This window comes from Oncorhynchus gorbuscha, linkage group LG01 (genome assembly GCF_021184085.1).
Source record: "Oncorhynchus gorbuscha isolate QuinsamMale2020 ecotype Even-year linkage group LG01, OgorEven_v1.0, whole genome shotgun sequence".
Classification (NCBI taxonomy): Eukaryota; Metazoa; Chordata; class Actinopteri; order Salmoniformes; family Salmonidae; genus Oncorhynchus; species Oncorhynchus gorbuscha.
The window spans coordinates 21,523,504-21,545,080 of NC_060173.1; the positions used below are offsets into that span (position 1 = coordinate 21,523,504).

General features: G+C 40.8%; 1 protein-coding gene across 1 annotated transcript in view; it reads left to right on the forward strand.

Moving 5' to 3' along the window:
* The first annotated feature begins 12,332 nt into the window (after positions 1-12,332).
* LOC124040533 (EF-hand calcium-binding domain-containing protein 4B-like) overlaps positions 12,333-21,577 on the forward strand; it is a 34,124-nt gene continuing 24,879 nt past the window's right edge. The window contains exons 1-2 of the mRNA XM_046357712.1: positions 12,333-12,478; positions 19,521-19,813. Coding sequence (XP_046213668.1) covers positions 19,598-19,813 — 216 coding nt within the window. The 5' untranslated portion in view covers positions 12,333-12,478; positions 19,521-19,597. The remainder of the gene's footprint in view (positions 12,479-19,520; positions 19,814-21,577) is intronic.

A 21,577-nucleotide genomic window follows, 5' to 3' on the forward strand; every position in this document is an offset into this window, starting at 1 on the left:
TGGTTGGGGCTGAAATTAAAGGGATTGCAGAAACTCAGACAGATGTTTGAAATTGCAGTGTAGCACACTTAGCAACTAACTGGAAAAACAGTGGTGCGGGGCTTAAATGTTCTCTTCTGACATGGGGAACACTTTGCAGTATTCCCTCAACGACTATTTGACCCTTCAGACCACCTCAACTCTCAATTATAATGCAATAGTTTAGTGATCCTCCCTATATATGAGCCACGACTCAATTCCTACCAAGTGGGTTAACCCTATTGGTGTGATGCGTAGGATATTTGCCTTTCACGCCAGATACCTGAGTTTGTTTCTCGTTCGCTACGATATGTTGGGACCTGGCATTTATATTGTTTTTTCATATAAAATAACAAAAATCTGTCATTTACAGCTCACCAATTGCCACTGCACAAAATACAAGTAATGCAGCGATAATGTGGTTGATTCACACTAGATTAAATACTCAGTAGACTAAGCATGCAATGTGCTACTAACCTCAGGGGCTGGAATTAGTCCATGATATAAATACAGAGAAAGAGGGAGAACTGTGGAGGCATATGAGACACTGGAAAGCCTGAGAGGCCAAAATACTGTACTGAATGGTGGAACACACTAAGCATTGGGAACCATATTTTCTCAAAGGAGAGGCCTATGGGGAGTGGTGCTTACATACAATCATGTCTAACGGCCGTATGGCCAGTTACAAGAGGCGATGGAAAACCCTAATGGAAAAAGGGTGAGCCTAATGCTAATTTATATACTATAAGGGTGAGCACAAATACAGGTGCCTTTCCAATCAATTAGCTGTAATTGCAGTATCCTAATCTAGATTGAATCCAGTCTAAGTGGATGGATTGATAATGCTCCGAAATGGGCAGCTTTGTTCCATATCACAAAGTAATCTGGCAACTCTGACCTTCCACATCGTATCTGCAGCCAGGCTGAAAATGGGGTGTGTAATAGCTTGTCTTGCACAATAAGACTGTGTGTGATAAGAGGCGCTGGCAGCAAGGAAAGCAGCCTACTCTGCATGCAGTCCTAAGCGTTAACTTGGCTAGAGTTAGGAGCCAGGTTGTTGCATGACTGCAGGCCAACCATGACTATATTCTTCAATGTGAAATCAAAAAATACATTTCACCATTGTCATTGGATTTAGGTTAAATTTGGGTGAAAAAAATACAAAACTGTATGTTGATGACTTTTTGCAAATCCAATCAGTTTTCCACATTGATTCAACGTATATATAACTATCTGCCCCTTACACAGCAAGCAAATTTAACACTGGGCCAGTGTCTATATGAGTCCACAATTTTCAGTATTAAGTTAACACTGTGCTTAGTGCTGACACTGTTACACTTGGTCAGTGCTAGGGAATGAACATTTTAGCATTTAACACTAGGAATTGTATAAAGTTTACACCAATGATGTTATGCAATAACACCTCATATAATATTTTCAACAATTACACAAAGAGATCCAACTCATGTTGCATTAAGGACATAACAATAATATTTGCAAGTCTTTATTTTCATATGCTCTTATGTGCTGATTTCCAAAGACTTCAGGACTGGCAGCAGACAAGCTCAAACTTTAATTAACATAAACATAGACCACTTAAACTAGTAAAAAACTTCCACTCATGGCTGGCCAAAAACAATGAATTGAAAGCCTCGCCCCCACTAAGCCACGCCTACATTATAACACCTTGACTTGCCTTTTCGAGTGAATTGTAGCATTACCAGCCATGACTGTTTTGTTAGTGAGAGAGAGATGGTTGTTGAATTCGGTCATTTTCAGTCCTGTGGATTTCACTAAGTAAGTTCCTACTGGAGGCGGATGTTATCATTCAAATCAAACTCTTTAGGACAATACATTAAATATATAATAAGGCCTTGGTTGTCAAGTCAAGGCCAAGTTCTTCCTTAACACAGTGGTGTTAGGAACCTCCCTGGTTCACAGGCCACATCAGGCCTGCAAGTAGCATTTCGCTGGCTTACAAAGTGCTGTGTAATTCTTATTGCAATCCAGCAGGAGTTCGGACATCCAACAGTGGGAATTTTTATTAACCTGCAACCTGCATTCAGAATTACTGTCAGGATTAGAAAGATTGTCAGGAGACTAGGTTAACCATTTAAACTGGGACGGCTGCAACGGCTGCATTAAATCTAACAAAAATTTTGGATTAGTTTATACACATTTAAGTTATTTATCTTTGTGTAGCATAATATCAATCAATCAGTCAATATAGGCCTTCATGCAAAAACAAAGATAGTGAAAACAATCCTAAAAATGTCTACCTGCAGTAGAGCATGGGGGGAAATCTGATAATGATGGGCATGGTTTGATGGGAATGTTTTACTCTCCACAGAATAAAACTGACATATTCACATTATCCCACTCAACACTGGTTATTAACACCAACCCTGGGGTTATTTTACACCACTGTGTGTTCATTTCACTTTTACAGAGTTAATTGAATCCCTTAATCAACACTATAAATGTTACATAGAAAAATCAATACTACAGTATGTAACACTGGCCAATTTGCTGAGTACAGTACCTCCACAAGTTAAAACAGTTTAATACTAGTATTAGATTGATTAATTTCATATATTTGTTTGTCTTCAAGTCATAAAATGTTGCTCAAATATGATTTGAAGAAAACATAAAGTGACACATTCTTGCAAGGAAGAGTCAGAGTTTAAGTGCATGGAAGCTTTTGGCAGTGTTTGCAACAAAACAGGTGCTCAACCAAACATTCTGCTCCCAACATCATTATCACTGCTAAAGATTGCCACCTAGGGGTGGTAACAAGCAAATGATACCAATATATTTCTGCTCTCACATTTCTTCAATGACACATTTCATGCCCTAAAAACATCACAATGATTGATTAATATTCAGCCACTGCTCAAAAATAGTTTGTCTGATTCAAATGTCTCAATATCTATTTGCTTTATTGTCTTTTCCTGGGGGGGACTGCAACTCAACGATTTACATTACACTACCTAAAACTAGCCTACTTATGTTTTGTTTTAGTGCTAATCAAAGTAAATATATCAAACCCAAAAACACTATCAAAAGTTGCTAAAAAACAGATGGCAATCACACAAAACAAAACAGTAGTAGGTGAAACAGAACCCGGATGAGTTAGTAAGGCCCTCCAAATACATGGCTGAGGACACTCACTGTATCATAGCTGTCACAACGGGGCTAAATTTGGAGGCCTCAAGCCAGAAATTAAGCAATCCTTCAAAGTGTCTCTGACCTACTTGAAAGCTTTACATTTATTTATTTGCAGTGCAGAGACAGAAGTGGTACACGGAAAAAAGGCATGGGTTGCTCATTATAACGTTTTGATGACTCTTGTCTTCCTTTTTGACAGAAAAGGTCAGATGTGAATTAATAAGCAAGACTGACGTAACCGTAAGCCATGTAATTTAACATACTCCTCCATCTCTCAGTGCATGTATCCTGTTGTAACACTAAAAGAGCAGTGGGCTTTTCTCCTGGAGCCTGAAACAAGAATACCACGGTGGGTCCTCAGGCCACGGTCATTCTCAGAGAGGCAGAGGGACACTCCAAGAGTGATGTCAGTCCGTCCACGCCCTGTAAACCTGTGCTGTGTGACTCTGGCCTGGCGGCGTTGTTACTCTCTTCATGTGGTCTGCTTTTCCTCTCCGCTAAATCAGATGGCTCCCAAGGGTCTAGTAGTCTTTGGTATGTTTCAGATGACTTCTTGAGCTTCCTGTTCCTCTCCTGGGCTCCTCCCGGGGAGTTAGTGCTGGATGAGTCAAAGCTGTAAACCTTGAGCCCTTGGAAGACAGGGGAAACCAGTGCTCTCCACAGCCAGAGTCCATTGATTGTGTAAGCACAATAAGGAGGAGGCATATAGCCTTGCTTCTAGTGCAATCACCGTCACACTCTTCATCAGTGCTGTGCATCATTTACCTAATGAACATTAAATAAATATTCCCTGTGATCTTTACATTGGAGTAACATTGTCAATCCCATAAAATAAATAAAATAAAAACTCCGTACATGCACCTGGCTTTAGAATCTTATTTGGAATCCCATCTGTATCTATCAGCTGCACCAGACTCACAACACAACATTTTAGCTCAGGGTTACCCAGCTGGCGGCCCCCAATGTTTATACAGTGCCTTGCGAAAGTATTCCCCTTGAACCTTAAGTTAATACTTTGTAGCCTCACCTTTTGCTGCGATTACAGCTGTAAGTCGCTTGGGGTATGTCTCTATCAGTTTTGCACATCGAGAGACTGACATTTTTTCCCATTCCTCCTTGCAAAACAGCTCGAGCTCAGTGAGGTTGGATGGAGAGCATTTGTGAACAGCAGTTTTCAGTTCTTTCCACAGATTCTCGATTGAATTCAGGTCTGGACTTTGACTTGGCCATTCTAACACCTGGATATGTTTATTTTTTAACCATTCCATTGTAGATTTTGCTTTATGTTTTGGATCATTGTCTTGTTGGAAGACAAATCTCCGTCCCAGTCTCAGGTCTTTTGCAGACTCCATCAGGTTTTCTTCCAGAATGGTCCTGTATTTGGCTCCATCCATCTTTCCATCAATTTTAACCATCTTCCCTGTCCCTGCTGAAGAAAAGCAGGCCCAAACCATGATGCTGCCACAACCATGTTTGACAGTGGGGATGGTGTGTTCAGGGTGATGAGCTGTGTTGCTTTTACGCCAAACATAACGTTTTGCATTGTTGCCAAAAAGTTCAATTTTGGTTTCATCTGACCAGAGCACCTTCTTCCACATGTTTGGTGTGTTTCCCAAGTGGCAAACTTTAAACAAGACTTTTTATGTATATCTTTAAGAAATGGCTTTCTTCTTGCCACTCTTCCATAAAGGCCAGATTTGTGCAATATACGACTGATTGGTGTCCTATGGACAGAGTCTCCCACCTCAGCTGTAGATCTCTGCAGTTCATCCAGAGTGATCATGGGCCTCTTGGCTGCATCTCTGATCAGTCTTCTCCTTGTATGAGCTGAAAGTTTAGAGGGACGGCCAGGTCTTGGTAGATTTGCAGTGGTCTGATACTCCTTCCATTTCAATATTATCGCTTGCACAGTGCTCCTTGGGATGTTTAAAGCTTGGGAAATCTTTTTGTATCCAAATCCGGCTTTAAACTTCTTCACAACAGTATCTCGGACCTGCCTGGTGTGTTCCTTGTTCTTCATGATGCTCTCTGCGCTTTTAACGGACCTCTGAGACTATCACAGTGCAGGTGCATTTATACGGAGACTTGATTACACACAGGTGGATTGTATTTATCATCAATAGTCATTTAGGTCAACATTGGATCATTCAGAGATCCTCACTGAACTTCTGGAGAGAGTTTGCTGCACTGAAAGTAAAGGGGCTGAATAATTTTGCACGCCCAATTTAACAGTTTTTGATTTGTTAAAAAAGTTTGAAATATCCAATAAATGTTGTTCCACTTCATGATTGTGTCTCACTTGTTGTTGATTCTTCACAAAAAATACAGTTTTATATCTTTATGTTTGAAGCCTGAAATGTGGCAAAAGGTCGCAAAGTTCAAGGGGGCCGAATACTTTCGCAAGGCACTGTATATATATACAGTACCAAAGGTTTGGACACACCTACATATTCAAGGGTTTTACTTTATTTGTACTATTTTGTACATTGTAGAATAATAGTGAAGACATCGAAACTATGAAATAACATATGGAATCATGTAGTAACCAAAAAAGTGTTAAGACAGTCCGGTGGAAAATTTCAAGAACTTTGAAAGTTTCTTCAAGTGCAGTAGAATAAGGACCACCACAGGAAAGGAAGACCCAGAGTCACCTCTGCTGCAGAGGATAAGTTCATTAGAGTTAACTGCACCTCAGATTGCAGCCCAAATAAATGCTTAACAGAGTTCAAGTAACAGATACATCTCAACATCAACTGTTCAGAGGAGATTGGGTGAATCAAGCCTTCATGGTCGAATTGCTGCACAGAAACCACAACTAAAGGACACCAATAAGAAGAAGATACTTGCTTAGGCCAAGAAACACAAGCATTGGACATTAGACTGGTGGAAATCTGTCCTTTGATCTGATCAGTCCAACTTTAAGATTTTTGCTTCCAACCGCCGTGTCTTTGTGAGATGCAGAGCAGGTGAATGGATGGTCTCTGCATGTGTGGTTCCCACTGTGAAGCATGGAGGAGGAGGTGTGATGTTGTGGCGGTGCTTTGCTGGTGACACTGTTTGTGATTTATTTAGAATTCAAGGCACACTTAACCAGCATGGCTACCACAGCATTCTCCAGCAATACACCATCTCACCTGGTTTGGGCTTAGTGGGACTATCATTTGTTTTCAACAGGACAATGACACAAAACACACTTCCAGGCTGTGTAAGGGCTATTTGACCAAGAAGAAGAGTGATGGAGTGCTGCATCAGATGACCGGGGGCCTCATTTATCTGGGTTGGCGCCCCCACTTGGGTTGTGCCGTGGCGGAGATCTTTGTGGGCTATACTCGGCCTTGTCTCAGGATGGTTGCGATATCCGATATCTCAGTTGGTGGTTGAAGATATCCCTCTAGTGGTGTGGGGCTGTGCTTTAGCAAAGTGGGTGGGGTTATATCCTGTCTGTTTGGCCCTGTCCGGGGGCTAGGGTCTGTCATCATCGGATGGGGCCACAGTGTAAATACAATAAAAAAACACAACTTTCCTGACAAACCCCTCCTGAACAGCAGGTCTCAGCCTCCAGTATTTATGCTGCAGTAGTTTAATCAGGGAAAAGGATGAACAGGTGGGGGCTAAATGATTGATTAGGGTCAGTCTGTTAGAAAGAGGGAAAGAATATCTGGAGTATTTCTCCTGTCTTTTCCGGTGACCTGTGAATTTAAGTATGATCTCTCTAATTCTCTCTTTCTCTCTCTCTCTCGGAGGACCTGAGCCCTAGGACTCAGGACTACCTGGCATGATGACTCCCAGTCCACCTGGCCGTGCTGCTGCTCCAGTTTCAACTGTTCTGCCTGCAGCTATGACCTGTTCACCGGACGTGCTACCTGTCCCAGATCTGCTGTTTTCAACTCTCTAGAGACAGCAGGAGCGGTAGAGATACTCTCAATGATCGGCTATGAAAAGCCAACTGACATTTACTCCTGAGGTGCTGACTAGTTGCACCCTCGACAACTACTGTGATTATTATTATTTGACCATGCTGGTCATTTATGAACATTTGAACATCTTGGCCATGTTCTGTTATAATCTCCACCCGGCACAGCCAGAAGAGGACTGGCCACCCCTCATAGCCTGGTTCCTCTCTAGGTTTCTTCCTTGGTTTTGGCCTTTCTAGGGAGTTTTTCCTAGCCACCGTGCTTCTACACCTGCATTGCTTGCTGTTTGGGGTTTTAGGCTGGGTTCTGCACAGCACTTTGATATATCAGCTGAAGTAAGAAGGGCTTTATAAATACATTTGATTTGATTTATTAACATTGCATAGGCAAAAAACTTTTGGATTTATAAGAAACAAACTTGACAGGAGAATGTGCCTGTCCTCCACAGACACTTTGACCCATACGTACACACATAAACTGGAAAAATGAGAATGGATATAACTTCGAGAAACAATTGAATTAATTGAAATATTACCTCTCACGTATTATAAATGAAGTGCACATAAAAAACATGATTTAGGATAATACATACAAATATGTAGTACAGTTTAATCGGGAATCATGTTTAATTGGATCTGTAATTACTAAATAATACTTGCATGTTATGCTCATAAATAATAAGGTGAATAATAAGATAGATTACATTTAAACTGAGCTGTTTTCAATGCCTCAGTCAGGCAGATACGAGTGCACAGTTTCATATATTTTTTGCACATGTTCGTTGCGCAGAACTGTCAGTGTGATAATGGCCCTGTCATTGTCAGTTACAATCAGGGTCATTTCCATACCTGAAGGTGTTATGCAATTGGGTAGCTTAGACAATCACATGGGTGGGTATAAAAGGCATGCAATTACAATGCGTAATGACATGCAATGGCTGCTTTGGCAATGCTGGAAGATTTGGCGAATGGAAGAATTCGAAGAAAGTGAATTTTCAGAGACCAGCAAGATATACTGGCCAATGATGAGTGGCTTATGAGCTGGTTCTGATTACCAAGAGCTGTTCTCTTGGACCTTTGTGCTGTAGTGGGCCCAGCTTTACAGTGAAGCACCTGCAGAAACCAAGCCGTGCCTGTCCCATGTCAACTCCTTGGCAACCTCGTTAATAGCATCAATGGTGTCTCTGCGTTTGCAGGACTACATCTGTGAGGACACGGCCGCTGGAGGGTTGTGATGCACGAGTTGCAGTGGAGACACAGGGGCTTGGCACACTCAGCTCCTGCTCAGCTGCAGCACAACCAACCCCACTGGAACACGCAGCGACTAAAAACAATAGAAAATGTCACTATTGTTTGTGTAAACAAAAGTTTAAACACAACATGAATGCATTTGGTTTACTCTTTTCAAATGCAGGAATACTAATTACAAACCTTGATCATCCGGTGCTTCTTGCATGTCCGTCTCCGGTGTCACAAACACTACTCGCCTTTTGGCCTCCACTTTTATGTCTGGCCACTTCTTTTTTATTTCTGAGAGGGTCCAACCTTCTGAGCCAGCAGCATTCACAGCGTCCGCCACATGCTGCCACTCTAACACCTTTTTGGAATGCCCACATATCCACCACACAATATATTTTTCTTGCTTCAATCTCCCCTACAAGAACTTCCATTTCACACTGGGTGATTTTTTTTTTTTTTGCATTTCTGTCAGGATTTGACGTCATTGTCGTCATGCAGTCAGTATGGATAAATATTAATTAGGAGCGCTTCACTGACTATTTATAGGCAACTATGGGCATTAAAAGAGTGGGACAAGACACTCGCTCACGTGCGCCAAATTTAGAGTTGATTGTGATTTATAGATGGAAACCGGCATGGGATGTGCGTGCGCACTGTGTTACAAATCAGAATATTTTTGTGTGCAAGCACTTTCTGTGTTTCGTCCATATGCCATCTTTTGACTTAAATCCGCCGCACAGTTTTATAAATGAGGCCCCTGGCCTCCACAATCACCTGACCTCAACCCAATTGAGATGGTTTGGGATGAATTGGACCGCAGAGTGAAGGAAAAGGAGCTAACAAGTGCTCAGCATATGTGGGAACTCCTTCAAGACTATTGTAAAAGCATTCCAGGTGAAGCTAGTTGAGAGAATGCCAAGAGTGTGCAAAGCTGTCATCAGGGCAAAGGGTGGATAGTTTGAAGAATCTCAAATACAAAATATATTTTGATTTGTTTATCACTTTTTTGGTTATTAGATGATTCCATATGTGTTATTTCATAGTTGTTATGTCTTCACTATTATTCTACAATGTAGAAAATATTACAGATAAAGAAAACCCTTCAATGAGTAGACCTGATCATTTGAACATGTATTCACATGACTTGCTTCATGAAATGTGCCAAAAACAGTAACTCCATGTGTCCAAAGACTAAGTATAGTATGATACTGAAATGTCTGTAGTTCAGAAGCGACAATGAATTTAATCAAATACATATATTTGGCATATAGACTTTTATCTCCCTCACCAACTTCAAACATCTGCTATCTGAGCAGCTAACCGATCGCTGCAGCTGTACATAGTCTAGCGGCAAATAGCCCACCCATTGTTACCTACCTCATCCCCATACTGTTTTTATTTATTTACTTTTCTGCTCTTTTGCACACCAATATCTCTACCTGTACATGACCATCTGATCATTTATCACTCCAGTGTTAATCTGAATTTTTTTATTATTTGCCTACCTCATGCCTTTTGCACACAATGTATATAGACTCCACTTTTTTTTCCTATTGTGTTATTGACTTGTTAATTGTTTACTCCATGTGTAACTCTGTGTTGTCTGCTCACACTGCTATGCTTTATCTTTGCCAGGTTGCAAATGAGAACTTGTTCTCAACTAGCCTACCTGGTTAAATAAAGGTGAATAATATATATATATATATATATATATATATATATATATATATATATATATATATATATATATATATATATATATATATATATAAGGGCTCAGAATTTTTTCATTGATGGACATAAAATATTGTAAAACCCCCAGGAAATCAGCTACAAGTGATTTTGATGTAAGAAATCTGTTTCCAAGGATTCCCACTCATAATAGAGAGACACGTGATCGTATACAAATGTGAGCACGATTTGAAATGATTATGTTTTAGTTAAACATTATATCTCTTTGGGCTTCTGAGGGTAAATATGCAATCTACACATTATTTGCAATTATGTTCCGGCCCCCCGACCATCTGCTCAAGAACAAATCGGCCCACGGCTGAATCTAGTTGATGATCGCTGTTTTAGAAGATGTACAAAGCTCTAGCCTTAATCATCACAAGATATGAGGAACATTCACAAGCCCTAGTCAAGTCCAAAAGCTGGGTGATAGTGACATACATGGATGCCGTGAGATGGAGCAGACAAGTTTGAAACAGCCATGTATGAAACAGCACTTTGGCAGGTTGATGAACATGTCACTAGCTTATTCACATACTAAAGAATGATCAAAGAATGGTCAAGTATCAAGTAAAAATGTGATCACATTGTTTATGGATGCATGCCAGTTTTTCTGTAAATTAAATGACTTTGTTTGTCAGACTAAATATAGTTGCTGAGCCTGGAGATACTGCTACTGAATGCTAAGTTTGACCAATTAAGGAATTTCTATAGATACAGCTTCATAAGCCATCTAAACCATGGAACTATTCTTTATTCTGATTTATTGGTCTTTGATTCTCCCAAAGACAAATACATTCTCAATAAAGGCTATGAAAGACTTGGTCCAGTTAACTTTAGAGGGTAATTCTGTTTTCATGATAATGTGTTCTTCCACATCAAAGACTAATGCAGTTTCCAAATGCTCAACACAATCCTCAGTTTTCAGAAAACAATGCCTTGAAGAAAAGATGCATAACATCTCAGTTTCTTAGTCACAAAGGCCTTCATACGTTGGCCCTAAGATGCAAACCAGCTTTCAAAATATTAGGCTGCGAAGTTTGGTAATAGGCTGCAAAATATTTCAAAGGCCTGCAAAATATTTAGCTCTGCAAAAATTTGGGGAGAGCATAATATTTCAGCCTGTGAAATATTTTGGCCAGCGATATAATTTGGACTGAAAAGTTTGGTAAAAAGCTGCAAAATATTTTAAAGGCCATGAAAAGACCTGGAAAAAAAATATTCATCCTCCAAACTTTTTTTTTCAAAGAACAGCTAAGTATTTTTAAGGCCTGCTAAATATTTCAAAGACCGTCAAAATATTTCAAAGGCCATCTAAATATTTCAGGCTGTAAAGTTCATTAAAGCGCTGAGAAATATTTTTGCCTTAGCAATGTTATCTAAGTCCGTAGACGTGATAACAAGTTAGCTACGACGTCAGCAGCGCTAACTACGGTAGTCAAATCGCATACCTCTGATCTGTACAGTCACCATACAAATACCATTTGGTAAAAAAAGAACATTGAGAGTGACATTAAAACCAACCTTTATTATGAGTAGCCTATTCTGTCATGGTCTCACTACTATACTAATGGCTTTGCATTATTCAAGTTCCATCAAATTTATGTGTTGTTTAATTTGACACCACTTGGTGGCACCTTCACCTAAGAATCTGCATCCCCATTGAAGCATCTCTGCATGCCAAGAGGAAAGTTGACAAACGGACAAAAGCCAAGAACCTCTTTCCAAAAATGTTCTGGTTAATGACATTTCTCTACATTTTGAGATGTTTTACGTCATACTTAGGTATTTTAATAATCAACATAGACACGAATTCATTTATAATGCACTGTCTCAAATGCAGAGAAGAGTAAACCAGCAGGAATTATTGCCCATGTCAATAAGCAAGGTATCTATGACTTTGAAGTGGAAAACTGTCAGGTTTGTCAGAGCTCTCTGTGAAATTATGCTGTGAATGGGATTCAGCTGCAAATGTCATGCATAACTATGGTCATGGTCTAATTTGCAGATACAGTGTAAAAGCCGGGCCTAATTATGATGTCAAAATATCTAGCTAGGCTAATAACAAATATCAATTTATATTTTCTTCTCTGGATACTGGAGTGAATCAATTATTTGCCCCAACCACACTTGGCACACTGCATTATGTCTTGAGAAAGTCCAGCTGTGGCATGGGGATTTTCCGACCTGTTCCCCCAGGTTGTCCCACGCAACATCTGCTTGGAAAGGTTACTATAGCTACAGACGATGCGCGAGTCTTGTCAGCTTTTTTGAAAGTTCCTCCCCCGCAGGCAGTTCAGTGAAATTCCTTCACTGTTACATTGTAAACAGAAGAAATACAGCTTTATCAAATTGTGACAAAGATACACTTTTGATGTTGTCTACGACTATCTTTACTGCCTTCACATGGTAACGTATTACTTTACTTTATCTTACTTTTTTAGGCTACTTTAGCTAGTAGGACTGTACAACTGTCTACAGTGGCGGGTAAGTTAACGTTAACTTGAGAAATATTTGACGGATCATCACCCTGACTTGATATTAACTTTATGTCGGTAACTCTCATTGCGGCGGTGCCAGCGGTTTTACCTTACACATATAAAGATGTTTTTCTTAGGGAGGAGGAACATTTTCTATTTTAGTAACGAAAGTCACTTACGTCGCTAAAAATATGACGTGATCAGGAAGTGTCGGGTACATTTTGTTTCAGGTGTTGTGAACTGAATGTTTCACATGCCTTGGCTTGATGATCTGTTAAAATAAGTCGTGTAAATAATTGAAGATGAAGGTATCTGTCTGTCTCATAGGGTGTGTTAGGCATTGTGCTGATTGATTTTCTACACGAATGATCAATTGGTCGTACTTAAGTCCACTAAAAAAGTATGTCTACATCTTTAGAAAATGCAGATCAGAACCTCATTTTTCATCCAGTCATTCGTTTTATAATATAATAATATAATAATATATGCCATTTAGCAGACGCTTTTATCCAAAGCGACTTACAGTCATGTGTACATACATTCTACGTATATAGTCTGCAACACTGCTTTGCCATTGCATTACAATATTGCAGTGCAGACCTGTTACACAATTTCACTACACTACTTTAGCATTGTATCATTTTTCCACTATCCACAATGTTAAATTGAGAGCAGCATTGGGAAGTGGCCTCAACTCGGAAGTGAGTTTCAATTGCCAGTTGTCTGACTTGGTGTACTTGAAAAACCTCTGACCAAGGAAGATACAGTACAGAATGTCACCTTTTATTTGAAGGTATTTTTTGCCATTTAGAAATGAAAGCACTTTATGTATCTAGTCCCCCCATTTGAAGGTGTCATAAGTATATGGACAAGATCACTTATAATGTATTAACCCCTTCACGTTTCTGTACTGTTTACTATCATATCAAAAATCTAATCTAATTTTATTGGTCATATACACATATTTAGCAGATGTTATTGCGGGTGTAGTGAAATGCTTGTGTTACTACTGCACTGTTGAAGTTAGGATCTAACAATTCTCAACAATACACAAATCTAAAAGTAAAATAATGGAATTAAGAAATATATAAATATTCGGAAGAACAATGTCAGTGTGGCATTGACTAAAATACAGTTGAATAGAATACAGTATATACATATGAGAGGAGTAAAGCAGTATGTAATCATTATTAAAGTGACTAGTGTTCCAGCAGCCTCTAAGGTGCATGGTTGAGTAACCGGGTGGTAGCTGGCTAGTGATGGCTAAACAGGTTAACAGTCTAATGGCCTTGAGATAGAAGCTGTTGTTCAGTCTCTCAGTCCCAGCTTTGATGCACCTTTACTGACTTTGCCATCTGGCTGACAGCAGGGTGAACATGCCGTTGCTCGGGTGGTTGATGTCCTTGATGATCTTTTTGGCCTTCCTGTGAAATCAGGTGCTGTAAGTGTCCTGGCGGGCAGGCAGTGTGCCCCTGGTGATGCGTTGGACAGACCACACCACCCTCTGGAGAGCCCTGAGGTTGCAGGCAGTGCAGTTGCCGAATCAGTCGGTGATACAGTCCGACCGAATGCTTTCAATTGTGCATCTGTAAAAGTTTGTGAGGGTCCAAGCCAAGTTTCTTCAGCCTCCTGAAGAGGCGCTGTTGAAGAGGCGTCTGTGTGGGTGGACCTTTTCAGATTGTCAGTGATGTGTGCACCAAGGAAATTGAAGCTTTCCACCTTCTCCACTGCAGTCCCATAGTCCTTCCGGTAAATTTCCAGAATTTTCCATGGGAATTTTTTCCGTTGTTGCTTAAAACTTCTTAGGGATAGGGGGCAGTATTTTCATGTCTGGATGTAATGTAATGTAATGTAAATGCAAAGTAAACTGCCTGCTACTCAGGCCCAGAAGCTAGGATATGCATATAATTGGTAGATTTAGATAGAAAACACTCTAAAGTTTCTAAAACTGTTAAAATGATGTTTGAGTATAACATAACTGATATGACAGGCGAAACCCCAAGGGAACCCCCCAAAAAAACAAATTCAGCTTACCACTATTTTCAATGGCTAGAACTTTAATCATAAATCCAAGTCTTCCCAGATTGCAGTTCCTATGGCTTCCACTAGATGTCACCAGTCTTTAGAAAGAGTTTCAGGCTGTTTTTTGGAAAAATGACCCAGAAATTGTAGTTTTTCTACATGGCTCCAGGAAAGCGCATTCTTTCTTATCTCCGTTAATGAACATACTAATCTCCCGGTCTTAAATTTGATAGTTTATTTGCATTTTAGGATACCTAAGGTTTGATAATAAACATTTTTGGACTTGTTTGGAAAAGTTTATTAGTAACGTTTGGGATTCATTTTGTATGCATTTTGATGAAGGGAAAATAGATGGATTATTGACTGAAGTGCGCTAGCTAAACTAAGTTTTTATGGATATAAAGAAGGACATTATCGAACAAAATGACCATTTGTGATGTAACTGGGACCTTTTGGAGTGCAAACAGAAGAAGATCATCAAAGGTAAGTCATTTTTTATATCAATATTTCTGACCTTCGTGTCGCACCTCACTGGTTGAAATAGGTTTGTCATGCATTTGTATGCGGGGCACTGTCCTCAGATAATCGCCTGGTTTGCTTTCGCCTTTTTGAAATCTGACACGGGGGCTGGATTAACAAGAAGATAAGCTTTATTTTGATTTATAACACTTGTATGTTTTATGAATTTTTATTATGAGTATTTCTGTTTTTGAATTTGGCGTGCTGCAATTTCACTGGATGTTGTCAAGTCAATCCTGCGGGAAGGGATCTCTAAGAAGTTAAATTCATCAAAAAACTTAGCTTATAACAGTATACCTTTTTTTGTGGGATACACATAAGGTCTCTAGGTCTTGTGGCATATTTTGGTTAAACTATCCCCAAATCAATGGAATTGCAACCCTCTGCATGCACAGAGCATTCTTCCATCACATGTACAGCTGAATCTCAAGATCTTGCACAGTAATGGGATGCTCTTGAGCCCACACTACTACACTGTCTGAGCCAAGGACTACATGCTTTCTGGTAAATTTTGATTACAATACTGGGTGGGGTGAATATATTTTATATGACATATATGATTATTTTGTTAACTAGTAAATAAACTCAGAAAAAAGATAAGTCCCCTTTTCAGGACCCTGTCTTTCAAAGATAATTCGTAAAAATCTAAATAACGTCACAGATATTCATTGTAAAGGGTTTAAACATTGTTTCCAATGCTTGTTCAATGAACCATAAACAATTAATGAGCATGCACCTGTGGAACGGTCGTTAAGACACTAACAGCTTAGGCAATTAAGGTCACAGTTATGAAAACTTAGGACACTAAAGAGCCCTTTCTACTGACTCTGAAAGACACTAAAAGAAAGATGCCCAGGCGGCCTGCTCATCTGCGTGAACGTGCTGTAAGGAGGCATGAGAACTGCAGATGTGGCCAGGGCAATAAATTGCAATGTCCATACTGTGAGAGGCCTAAGACAGCACTACAGGGAGACAGGACGGACAGCTGATCGTCCTCGCAGTGGCAGATCACGTGTAACAACCCCTGCACAGGATCGGTAGATCCGAAGGTACAGGATGGCAACAACCACTGCCCGACTTACACCAGGAGCACACAATCCCTCCATCAGTGCTCAGACTGTCTGCAATAGGCTGAGAGAGGCTGGACTGAGGGCTTGTAGGCCTATTGTAAGGCAGGTCCTCACCAAACATCACAGGCAACAACATCGCACAAACCCACCATCGCTGGACCAGACAGGACTGGCAAAAAGTGCTCTTTTCTGACGAGTCGAGGTTAGCTCTCACCAGAGGTGATGGTCGGATTCGCATTTATTGTCGAAGGAATGAGCGTTACACCGAGGCCTGTACTCTGGAGCGAGATCGATTTGGAGGTGGGGGTCCGTCATGGTCTGGGCGGTGTGTCACAGCACCATCGGACTGAGCTTGTTGTCATTGCAAGCAATCTCAACGCTGTGCGTTACAGGGAAGACATCCTCCTCCCTCATCTGGTACCCTTCCTGCAGGCTCATCCTGACATGACCCTCCAGCATGATTTCCTGCAAGACAGGAATGTCATTGTTCTGCCATGGCCAACGAAGAGGCCGGATCTCAATCCCATTGAGCACATCTGGGACCTGTTGGATCGGAGGGTTAGAGCTAGAGCCATTCCCCCCAGAAGTGTCCAGGAACTTGCAGGTGCCTTGGTGGTAGAGTGGGGTAGCATCTCACAGCAAGAACTGGCAAATCTGGTGCAGTCCATGAGGGGGAGGTGCACTGCAGTACTTATTTTTGATTTTGGCTTTGAAAGAGTTTTCTGAATGTTCTTCGCCTAGCATACACCCCTCCAACCAGACATGCTTTACCTACTAATTTGCTGGATGCAGAGTTCAGCAGAGTTCAAGTGAAGGTCAAGCAAATCAGAGAGAAAGCAGACTGTATTGCAATCATCTCTGATGAATGTTCGTGGCCAAGGAATAATTAACTACATCATCTCCACCCCTCAACCAGTATTCTGCAAGAGCAGACACAGGGGATTACACACATTGCTGATGAGCTGAAGGAAGTCATCAATGACCTTGGACCACAGAAGGTATTTGCACTGGTGACAGACAATGCTGCGAACATGAAGACAGCTTTGTCTAAAGTGGAGGAGTCCTACCCTCACATCACACCCATTGGCTGTGCTGCTCATGCATTGAATCTGCTCAAGGACATCATGGCATTGAAAACAATGGATACACTCTACAAGAGAGCCAAGGAAATGGTTAGGTATGTGAAGGGTCATCAAGTTACAGCAGCAATCTACCTCACCAAGCAAAGTGAGAAGAATAAGAGCACCACATTGAATCTGCCCAGCAACACCCGTTTGGGTGGTGTTGTCGTCATGTTTGACAGTCTCCTGGAGGGGAGGTGTCTCTCCAAGAAATGGCCACATCACAGTCTGCCGATATGGACTGCCCCATCAAGAGGATCCTCCTGGATTATGTATTTTGGGAGAGAGTGGTAAGCAGCCTGAAACTCCTGAAACCTATGGCAGTAGCCATTGCATGGATTGAGGAAGACAATGCCATCATGTCTGATGATCAGACTCTGCTTGCAAATGTAAGAGAAGAAATCTGTTCTGCCCTGCCCACTTCACTGTTGCTCCAAGCAGAGGAAAAATACATAAAAAGCCTGAAGACTTCTGCCTGAAGCCCATGGTGGACCCCAAATATACTGGCAAGAGCATCCTGTGTGGTGCAGAGATCAACAAGGCCTATGGTGTTATCACTACCAGGTCTCGCCATCTTGGCCTGGATGAGGGCAAGGTTCTTGGCAGTCTGGCGAAGTACACTTCCAAGCAAGGGCTCTGGGATGGAGATGCAATATGGCAGTCGTGCCAACATATCTCATCAGCCACTTGGTGGAAGGGACTTTGTGGATCTGAGGCTCTTTCCCCTGTTGCCTCCATCCTCCAAATCCCACCAACATCAGCCGCCTCAGAGCGCAACTGGTCCTTTTTTTGGGAACACACACACCAAGGCACGCAACAGGCTGACTAATGCAAGGGTTGAAAAATTGGTGGCCATCCAGGCAAATTTGAGGCTTTTTGAGCCTGACAACAAGCCATCCTCAACAAGGTTGGAAAGTGACAGTGAAGATGAGGCCTCAGAGTCTGATGTTCAAGAGGTGGACATTGAGGAGGTCCAGGGAGAAGACATGAGAGCCTGAGAGGAAGACAACCAAAGCTTCAGTTTCTAGACTTTTTCCAGATGTATGTTGAAAACGTTTTTGGGAGATGCGATTGATCATTGGGGATCATTCAATATTCCCTTTCTTTTGTTGTTCAGTGAAATCATCCTATGTGAAGAGTCAACTCATTTAATTAAAGTTGAATTTAATCATTTGAAATTGTCTACTTATGATAAGGTAAAAGATTTATGTTTCTGTCTCCATATTTATTTATTTTACCTTTATTTAACCAGGTAGGCTAGTTGAGAACAAGTTCTCGTTTGCAACTGCAACCTGGCCAAGATAAAGCATAGCAATTGGACATATACAACAACACAGAATTACACATGGAATAAACAAAACAGTCAATAACACAAATAAAAAAATATATACACATGGTACAAGACAAAGACGTCTGACTGCTACGCCATTTTGGATCATATGATATGGTAAATATATCCAATGCAAAAAACATCTACATTTAAATGGTATTAATATTAATTTTCATATTTCTGTTAATTCCCATATATTCCCACGGAAAGTTTCCACCTCTGAATATTCCCCAAAATGTGCAACCCTAATTGCGATTATCACGATTCTAATTGTTTTGTGATTCGTTACTGTGATTTTATTCCGATTCAATGTTCCAAACATATTACTCAACATATGTCTGCAGCAGAGGGACAGAGCCATGAGAATTTGTTTTCATCGGTCATGGATATAAGTGTTGAAATCAATTGACTCCCTTTTTAAAAAGAAGATGAACAATCTATGAAGGAAAAATACTTGAGTTTTGGTGGCAGTACAGCCAACTAGAGAAAAAAAAATATTGTGATTTTGTCAAAATTATACGATACGATATATCATCAAAAATAATATCCCGATATGTAACTGTATCGATTTTTTTGTTTGTTGCCCTCATCACTAATTATTAGGCTACATGTCATTATATTCTAATAAGATCTAGGTTATGTTATCTAGAGAAAATGAACAACATTAAAATGCAATGTATAGAAAGACAATAGTCTGACATGCTCCTTCATTCAGAGAGAGTTATTTAAAGGGATCTATTTTACCTTTGCTTCTTTCCTGTCTATCCCTCTCAGACTATGCTTCATCTACTAATTAAAGAGGCGGTTGCTAAGAGTAACAAGCAGTGACATCGCTGCTGAGAGCCTGTGATGTGCTGCAGCCTGAACCTGCATCTCTACTCTGGGTCTCTTCTCTTAACCCCCATCTAGACCTGAGTGCACCTGACCCATGTGAAGGAGTAGGGGGAGAGAGAGAGAAAGCGGAGTCACACCACATACCACATGCCATGGCAGCTTTCACCAGTACCCCGAAAGTGAATTCCGGGAGTGCTCCTCACCACGGGTTCAGGGTGGAGAGCCCAGCGGAGTGTGACTGGAAGGACTGTGACACTGGAGGCAGCGAGAGGTCTAGAGGACACCGCACCATGCTGGAGAAGACCCATGACTTCTTCCAGACCTGTGACATTGAGGACAAGGGCTTCATCACCCGCCGGGACATGCAGGTAAGATCACCTATATGGGATCACCGAGTCTGACAATCATCTCATGGGAATTTATTGAAATATTTAGGCTACACCAGACGTGCATTATGTATGTTCCAATCCCTACTGTGTAGTTCCCTAGTCATGTGTCAATGTTACTTTTATGTCATTATGTCAAGAGTACCAAATATTTTAAAGCTCCAACTTTTGATACTGATTTTTACGATGCAATAAGTTATGACCGTTTTGTTTTGAACTGTGATTCATGCTGAATATTGTTTTGCCGCGCTGAAGGTTCAAAATAATTCTGAGTGGTAGTCGGTTGGAGTTGTGATGGAGTTCTCTAGATGTATTCTAGCCAACACACCTGGTCCCGTATCTCACTATTGTTATCATTCAGGTTTTTGTAAGGGCTTCTGAATGACTGCTGTTAACAATAGAATACACTAAACAATGAGGAAATTATAGCAATCTAACAACTGCAACAAATCCTCCATAGACGTTTATGTTAGATTTGGAGACAAATATCTGGTAAGTTCATTAGGCTGCACATGGAAGACAGAGACTGTGTGTGCTCCTTAAAATTAGCTAGAACACTTCCATATCTCTGTTGTATGCTCATTAGAGATGTTTCTGAGGCCATTCATTCTAATTTAGGAGTGTATGTGAAAAGAGTGCCAGGAACCCACAACACCTACTGGCAGCAAAGAGCCAAGCGGATCCACGCTTTGTCATACATCTCCTTCAGCTGCATTATTGTGCAGATCCTGAAGCCTTTCACATTCATCCATGGCAGTATTATTTTAATGGAGCACTTGTGAGCCCACGCCGTGACAAGGGTCTCTCAATAGAATGGATGGGTCTCTTTGATCATTGCTTACGGAAATATATTGAAAATGACCTTATACCCACTCCTCATGTTCATTAGGAGTGGAAGAATTACATTTATTTTAGTACTGGAAATGCATAACTCAACATATGCAGGAGTGCACAGTACATTGCTTCTCCCACTGTGTAAATTAGTCTAATTAACATACAAGTAGGTAGTCAGTGTTAGCAACTGAAATGCAGATCTGCTGGTCTATAGCTACAGTGCATTCGGAAAGTATTCAGACCCCTTGACTTTTTCCACATTTTTGTTACGTTACAGCATTATTCTAAAATGTATTAAATAAATAAAAATCACATCAATCTATACACACAAAACCCCAAGATGACAAAGCGAAAACCGTTTTTTAGACATTTTTGCAAATGTATTCAAAATAAAAAACTGAAATACCTTATTTACATAGGTTTTCCGGCCCTTTGCTGTGAGACTCGAAATTGAGCTCAAGTGCATCCTGTTTCCATTGATCATGTTTCTACAACTTGGAATTCAATTGATTGGACATGATTTGGAAAGGCAAACACCTGTCTATATAAGGTCCCACGGTCCCAGTGCATGTCAAGCCAAAACCCAAGCCATGAGGTCAAAGGAATTGTCTGTAGAGCTCCATGACAGGATTGTGTCGAGGAACAGATCTGGGGAGGGTACCAAAACACTGTGATTTGCGTGAAGAGGAGGTGGAGATAAAGGGGCCAAAGGGCGGGCTGCATTCTGAGAATTCGTAGGCGATCTAATAAAACCCCACTTACTTCCATTCTGCTAGCACATGGGCAATCTTTGGAGAAGAAAATAGATGACCTACGCGCAAGATTAAACTACCAACGGGACATTCAAAACAAATATCTTATGCTTCACGGAGTCGTGGCTGAATGACGACACTATCAACATACAGCTGGCTG